Raw genomic sequence first — 8,595 nt, 5'->3', positions numbered from 1 at the left:
AAGAGGAAACGAGCACACAGAAAAAACGCACATAAACGTAGGGGGAACGTACAGATAGTAGTAAAAGCAATCCCAGGTCTGGAAATTAAACAACAGTCCCAGCATGAGAAGGCACCAATCCTAACCACTGCTCCACCATGCCACCCAACATTTCATCTTATTTTTATTTTTCATTTTATTATTACAATTACTTTTTCAACCAACTGAAAGCAGTTATGACCATGCAGTATTTCAAGCAGTCTCGTATCTGTAGACCATAAGAACGAGAGGAAGTTGAAAACACTACTACAACACATGAAACTATAAATCTATGAATTGGCTTCATCACTCTATTCTCCCCCCTACCGATAGCTGGTGTGTGGTGATCGCACCTTGTTTGTTGTCAAATCATCCAGGTGGATGCTTTACATTGGTGGTGGTGGAGGGGAGTCCTCATTACCTGTAAAGCACTTTGAGTGGAGCAGAAAAGCCCTTTATAAATATAAGGTATTATGTATAATAATAATAATAATATATTTCCAAGTTGTTGTTGAGTTCATAGCATAATATTAGAAGAAGTTAAAATTGTATATGACAGGTTGAAGATATAATGCATACTTAGTCCAGTAGTGACTATGCCTCAAATTGGTCTTCTAAAAGGTAAAAATAGGTTACATTGAAAAGTGAGATTTAAAAATGAATAAATCAGTAATATTATACTAATTTATAAAATTGAAGGATGCTGACAGAGAAAAGAATAAGCCAGACAATCAGTGTATAGCATATAATTACAGAATCAATGGGTGAGTTATATTTGAACTTGAGCTGCCAAGTTGAGTATTAGCTAGAACGATACAGGAACAATAGCTTTAAAAATTGTTAGGCTTTTGAAATTCAACAGACTCAGAGATCAAGAGCCTTGTTTTTGTTTACTCTAATTTAGGCCAGGCTTAAACAGTATGCCAAGACATATTTATACCTAATCTTCCTGAATTACATCAATTCAGCAATATTCCAAATAATAATTAAAGTGTAAATAATAGCGATCACATTACTGTACTGTAATTGAAGCAACACCTTCGAGTTTGACACCTGAGCAAGGCTCCACAGCCAAAAGGTTGTTTTTTTTTTGTTTGCCTTTCAGCATGGAATAAAACCTTCACCTGTTCCTTTACCTGTCCCTTCTAGTTGAGACTAGGCTGGTGCACGGGGGATACGTGCTGGCATGTACTTCCTTGTGAAAGAGCTGTGTCATCGTGTCTCTGCAAGTTTGGCTTGTCTGTTTTTTTTCTTTTATTTTTTGTGATGGGTCTCAACACAAAGTGGAGCAGGGATATTGACGAATGGGTACAGTGTTATTTTAATGTGTTATTTTATGTAGTTAAAAGCAAGAGTATTTGGCACAGAGTGAAAGAGTGGTGTGGGGTGGTAGGTATCAACCATGCTGACTTTGATTGGTGTTTTTTTATCTACTTCTCTGAGCTTGCTCCTATTGAACAAAGGTTCTGCTAGTGCAAATGCCTTGTAATGCTAGGGCTCAGACTGAAGAGGGGGAACTCTAGACCAGGGTTTGAATACACAATGCATCGTTACCCCTGGCCAGTTGATCGAGGAGCCCCAAGCAGTTAGCTCTACCTGTACCCAGAGGTCACCTCCAGCCCTCCCAGCCCCCACAAACAAGTCCTCAGCAGTTGTCAGTTGGGCTTTAAAAGCCACACTCACAAAGCACACAGATAGAGAAGCAGCTGGAGGAAACACAGTCTGCACCACAGCACTCAGGAAAGGATTCAGATACCAGATACAGAGAGCAGTGGAGGAAATCTCCAGCAACACAAGAAGGCTCCATGGCTGAAACGCGTTTTCTTTCTTCTCTTTTCAGCAAGGAATAAACCTATTACTTGTTCCTTTATTATTAAATATGTCTGTCTGCAATCCCAGCTGTAATTTCTGTTTACTACAGTATGGCCAAGGATGTGTCAGTTAAAGGTCATGTGATTAAGAAAATACAAAGCAGAGAAATATAAACTAACGAAGATACATTAAGTGAACCAGAAATGTTGTTGGTGTTTTTATTTTCATTATTTATACATTTATCAGTAACCTTATTGTTTTTCATTCTTTGAGAGAAAATATTCAGGAGACAATTTCAATGAAACATCTGACATTTTTTAACGCTGCCAGTTTCTTTTCTAACTATTCCTGGTGTAATTTTGCCTAACACGGCCAGGTCGATTTATAAACAATACCTTTTTTTAAAAGGCTGATGATTTCTAAACAGTATGGATATTCTTTACAGGATAGAAAATGTAGAAACAACAGGGTTGAAAAAATAACTCCCTACAGGTACAGCACTGTGCCTTGCAAAACTATTTTCACATTGTGTTGCTTTAAAACTTGTGGTCGTGACACCATGACACTAAAAAGAAGCAAGATTTATGTAGCTTCTCCACAGATTCAAAGCAAAAAAAAAGAAAACAATTTAAAAAAAAAAAATGAAAAGTTATGATTAAGTATTTAAAATGTTTGCTACCACAAACCTAAAGTTATCTTAACCACACAATAAGTTGAATGGCCATTGTGTGCAATATTGGCTTACAGTTTTTTAAATTTATTGTACTAAGGTCATCTTCTACTTTCACACAGATACAGTAAATAGGCCTTACATTCAAAATACCACAAGCTGAACTTACTTACTTTACCTGATAATTACAACTACTGGCTGACATCCTGTTGTTGGAAGTCTAAATTGTAAGTCTAAACTGGCCATCCAAATTATAGCACTTGAGTGGAAACTGTTGTATCTTTTCAACTAAAATTGTTTACACAGTACTTTAAAGTAACAAATAATATACCCTGTAAATTAACTAAAACAGTTTATCTGAGCACAAACACACCACTTTGTATCAGTCTTTGTGTGCACTTACTGTAAGTTTACATAACATCATCAGGTTTACATAAATCTGATTCTAAGCCTATTGACAATCTGAACTTGTGGTAATATATAAAATTTGCTACCAAATATTAGAGAAAGAAATAAACAAATTAGATGTTTATCTAATGTTTGATAAAGATGCTTCCTGTCTCATGTAGCGGGAATGGCCTTGTAATATTCTGAGATGATAACTATCATCTACTAATGTAGTTTACATAAAAAAGATGATTATATTCCCAGGAAACACCACGTAAATTAGTCTTGAGACGGTATTCAAGTTATTGCATTACATTTTATCATTAAGAACACCTCCCCACACACACACAAATAGAAAAAAACTCAATGAATTGACAAAAGATTAAAAAGACATATTTATTCAAGATACATTTAAGGTAACTTAGTAAAATTAACTTAAATAGTTTAAATCTTAACTTATAAAAATACCTTTACACTCTGCAAATATCAGTATACACTTGTTAGAGCCTTTTTAAGCCCTTTTCCACACTTAAATGTTAAAGAATGCTTGTGTCTTTTTCATAACTCTCAATTTCACAGGCAGTATATTAACAGTAGGTGTTCTGGCACTTAATCGGTACAGTATTACATTTAAGATTTCTCTTGCTTGATTTTTACGTTTGCAACTGATGTTTTGTTAAACTGAAATGAATGCATGAAAGTGTCAGTAACTTCACAAGATGCAGGTCTCCAAGAGTAAAAAAATGACATATTATCATTTAGATAATCAAAGCCCAGTGAGGAGGGTGAAGGCTGGTCCCAAAACATATTACAATGACGTAAAATAGGATGTGCACATTTCAGAGGAGTTGTTTGATAAAATTATGTACATGTAAAAGCACACACACATATATATATATTTTACAAAGTGTACATACTTTGTAATAAAATTAACATCTGGTATGCTATTACACAATACACATTAAGGGAAAGTAGCAAGATACAATGTGGATTTAGAATATTAGGAACAGTACCACATTTTCATACTTTTGGATTGAAGACACTGAAATGCTATTTTGCACTTGAGTCCAATATATGTGGTCTACTTACTCAAGACAACATTGTTCAAGATCAGGGATGCCAAAAATTCTGTCCTTGAGTTCTTGATCTCGTTCGTACATTCACAAGTTCATAAGCATTTAATTGAACTAAACTAACTTACTTGGTCAAAATGAACAAAAGTACCATCTTTCCCTGGACTTCGTTTAGTAATGGGTAAATGTAAATGAGATGTATACAAGCACCAGGAGACTGTCCTCTGGGAGTGAACTTTAAGCATCCCTGTGCTAGATGCAACAAGCTAAATGACTGCAGACTGTAGGTGGTAGTCTTTTATACACCCTACATTAAATTTGGGTGCGACCTATATATTCATTTTAGAAAACATGAAAATAACTCTCTAATACAAAACATATTCAAATGAACATGAAAAGCCCATAGTGCGAAAAAGGAGTCAAAAGTTTCACTTAAGGTGCACTGCATTTTTTTGCTCACGTGGTTTCACAATATATTCCTTGTACATCGAGTAAATAACTCCTGCAGAAAAGGGGAAAAAAATGTTAACAAATCCTATTAGATTAAAATTTGCCATATCTTGTAACGTACAATTCTCATTGTAAACTGGTGTTGTTTTTGTCTCGTAATTGAGTGAGAAACTGTTCATCAAGACAAAGTAATAGCTCCCACACCTTTACTGAAAAAACATCTAAATTAAACAGATAAGCCTGGAAAAACAACAACAACAACAAAAACATAGAAACCACTATACCCTGTAGAGGTATTCTGAGTTTTAAAAATGCTGCAATTTCTAAAAGTTACTAAAGATAAAGTCATACACAACAAAAAGTACTGGAATGGTACTGAAAAGAAGTACTTACCTAAAGTCATTGCTCCCACAACAAACCCCTGAGCTCCGACACGCATGTGGATGAGATGAACAGACATTTTAGTATTCCCCCGAGTCTTCATCTTATAAAGCCCATAGCCCACGATTCCAAAGAATCCTGCCATTCCTTGGAGAGATAAAGAAAACATGTGTCACTATTATTCCCTACGCCGGAGTGCCTTCAGAATTATTTTAAATACAATAAAATACTATAAATTATACATTCAAAACAAATCCTTTTCAGGTACAGGTGGAACAAAATGGAATTATACTGGCCTGGTCTTTTCTGAAACCTTAAGTTTAATCATAAATTAAATTTACTGATTTATTTCACTGACTTTCAAGTTTTAAAATCATTTACAATACACAGATGCCGCACTACTCAGTTGGGGTAATCTTATTAAGGTTTTGATTAAGAAAAACCACAAGCTTATACTCTCAAAACTTGCATTTGTATGGGGAACTAAGTGGACATTCTAGTATGATTTCTGCAGTGTAAATGCTCTGAGACTGCATTCTGGAAAGACCGCAGAAAATATCCTGCTGACACTTTTAAGCAACAAGTAACATCACTACAGCTCAGCCTTCCCAAGTGAAGAAGAAATGACTACATCTTCACCTTTGCCATCAATTAACAAGTACATTTTTTAAACAGCTTGAAGTACAGTATGTATTTGCTAGAATATTAATGTGTTTTTTTTAGTTATTAGTTATACTACTCTCATACTATAACTATCTTTAAAGGTTATTAATGAAATTGGAATTTTTGCTTTACTTCCCAAAAGAAAAGCACAACTGCAAATTGCTTCAAAGATGATTTTGTCATCACAGCACTATATCTGTGCTTTTTATATAGAGGTGTTAGTGGGGCCAGCAGGGGGCGCTCACCCTGCGGTCCATGTGGGTCCTAATGCCCCAGTATAGTGACGGGGACACTATACTGTAAACAGGCGCCGTCCTTCGGATGAGACGTAAAACCGAGGTCCTGACTCTCTGTGGTCATTAAAAATCCCAGGGCACTTCTCGAAAAGAGTAGGGGTGTAACCCCGGTGTCCTGGCCAAATTTCCCCCCTGGCCTTTACCCCATCATGGCCTCCTAATAATCCCCCTCTATGAATTGGCTACATTACTCTGCTCTCCTCCCCACTGATAGCTGATGTGTGGTGAGCGTTCTGGCGCACTATGGCTGCCGTCGCATCATCCAGGTGGATGCTGCACATTGGTGGTGGTGGAGGGGAGTCCCCATTACCTGTAAAGCGCTTTGAGTGGAGTGTCCAGAAAAGCGCTATATAATAATAAGCAATTATTATTAATTATTATTATTATATTAGCAGGAATACGTATGTATTGTCTGCTGCTGCAAGAGATACCCTTTGCCAGGACCACACAAATCCCTAGAATTTTATGAGAAAGCTTTTGGAAAGCAAGTACAAAGACACTTTAAGATACAATTAGATAACTTTTTTGCACTTAACATTTAGTAAGCGTTGTAAATGCAAAAACATTAAAAAACAGTTAAATTAGGCAAGCAGCAAGAAGCCATGTCTATCAAAATACTACACACCTGCTGGAACAAAAGGAGACTCCTTTGCTTTCTTTAGAAACTTAGAGGAATGGGTATCCTCAGTGTAGACTGGAACTACAGCATCACTCGTCGACATGATTGCTGAAAGAAAGAACCATTTTGTATGTAGTTAATAATTTTGGGTCATTCCGTACCAACTCAGTCTGAGTGCCTGACCATCTTTATGCCAGAAAAAAAATCACCAAATGACCAGGAAGGCTTTGGTTCTACTAAATTCAAGTATGGTAATTAATTTTTAAAAAATCCACACAGATCTGTGACCTGGCTAAGGTCAGCCACAACTCCAAAAGTTAAAAAAAAAGTGTCCTTGGCTACTAAAATCAGGCTGGGCTCATATCAGATACCCTCATGTGCTGTAAATTGTTCTACTCATAGTGATAAGAGCTTTCAAGAAAAGATAATTAGGAGCTCCTGGCAGTGTACCAGAGGAGACATAAGGTAACTATACCCCTCTCTCTGCAGGGGTATTCATCAATGTTTTATTTTAAAGTTATACAAAGTAAAAGTTTGCTTCAATGTTTCTGAATAAAACTAATTCACCTGGTCTGGTAACTTATTGAAAGTGAGTTATGGGCTCCTGATATTTTCTTATACGCCTTATTCCTTACATGTAGAGCATCTTATACACAATATTGGCATCAAATTTGATTCCAGAATCATTTTTATAGTCAAGGTTACTTAGTTTATTTGCACTTCATTCACCTTATACGTCGAGGAGAAATTATGGTAATTAAGAGAACTCGGGTAACCTGACTTGAATAGACACAATGACACAGCTCTTTTACAAGGAAATACATGCTAGCACGTATCCCCAGTGTACCATCTTGTTCTAAAACCTTTTACAGCCGTTTAAGGAGAGCAAATAAAGTGAATGAGTTATGTACAATTGTGGTACATAGATAAGATAGACTTACTCTATCTAGTTCATTCTGAATTACTTTTAAAAACATTTTAACGAGACATTCACTAATATTGTTACATACAATTATACAGTTACAGCACATCCATTTCTCAATGTTAATTATAAGCTGAAAAGGAAGCAATTGTAGATGTATCTCACTATTACAATATATCGCACTAATACAGAAAAAGAGCTTCTAAGAATGAGGAAGGAAGTCTGACGTTGTAACGTTCAAATTTTCAATTGCCTCTTGCATCCGATACACTTACCCTAATTTAAATAAAATGAAAGATTAAATTACACATCAGTCATTTTCCTCTGAAACTTAATGAGTCTGTATTTAGTTTTAAACAGATATTTAGGATTAAAGATGTCATTAGAACCAGATTCCCAGTTGCCCATCTATACAGATGTGGAGATCAATCGTAATAACCCATAATTCAGGAACTGTTACTGGCATTGTAGCCAGTACAGGCGACCACAAAGGGTAACTTAATTTAACAAGACATTTACTTGGTGAATTAAGAGTAATGTGATTAAGTGTAGCCTAACTTCAACTACAGTAGTACTTTAAGTATTATTAATTTTAATCATAGATTACATATAAATATATCTACCAAACCATTTAAGCCAGGTGTAAATATTAAAAGATATTACTATAAATGTGACCACAAGCACAAGAATGGCTAACTTCTCTTTTGGACCAAGGTCAAAGGAGAGGTTATCTTGTGTAAGGCCGTTCACAGAACTAGCCAAGATATAGCTGATACACCTAAAAGAATACAGATTTCTTTTCGTGTCTGTTTTCCTTAGTATTTGCTATTAAAAACTATAATACAGAATATAACCTATTACAAAAATATACAATTTAATGAAAACAAATTAATCATTCAATAACTAATGCACAATTCGGAAACTTTAATTCTTCTCAAAGTATCAGAAATTTTCTAAATAAAACAAAATTAGTCATGTTTGTGTGAAATCCTAGATACGCATAAAAAGCATGTGTATAATTATCTGAATATGTTATATATAGTATAAATCATAATGAATAATATTCTTACCTTTTTATAGTCACAAAACGATTTGTTCTTTAAAACAACTTTGATTTGTGATTCGGTACCGTTCACCAAAAGTTACTCTTCTCACAAGCTCGCTTTGCGATTCTCAGGCACTTTTGACAGGAAAAAGCCGGTGCTGCTGATGTAACGAACACTGACGTACATCGTCAGTCACGATGACGTTGCATTTTGGCGAAGATTTTGTAGATTTATCAAACACGGTATCTTCACAAGAAG

The 8,595-nt window shown here is 35.4% G+C and overlaps 1 protein-coding gene across 1 annotated transcript; it reads right to left on the bottom strand.

Moving 5' to 3' along the window:
• Positions 1 to 3,264: 3,264 nt before the first annotated feature.
• On the bottom strand, positions 3,265 to 8,595 carry higd1a (HIG1 hypoxia inducible domain family, member 1A). The gene is made up of 4 exons (XM_006634246.3): positions 8,362 to 8,595; positions 6,376 to 6,477; positions 4,804 to 4,938; positions 3,265 to 4,462 (listed from the first exon to the last, which is right to left on the bottom strand). The coding sequence occupies exons 2-4, from the start codon at positions 6,470 to 6,472 to the stop codon at positions 4,389 to 4,391; spliced, it is 306 nt and encodes a 101-aa protein (XP_006634309.1). The 5' UTR covers positions 6,473 to 6,477; positions 8,362 to 8,595; the 3' UTR covers positions 3,265 to 4,388.

The sequence above is a fragment of the Lepisosteus oculatus genome, chromosome 6 (genome assembly GCF_040954835.1).
Source record: "Lepisosteus oculatus isolate fLepOcu1 chromosome 6, fLepOcu1.hap2, whole genome shotgun sequence".
NCBI lineage: Eukaryota > Metazoa > Chordata > Actinopteri > Semionotiformes > Lepisosteidae > Lepisosteus > Lepisosteus oculatus.
Note: the sequence above shows the minus strand (reverse complement) of the source record. Positions and strands in the feature narration are given on the sequence as shown.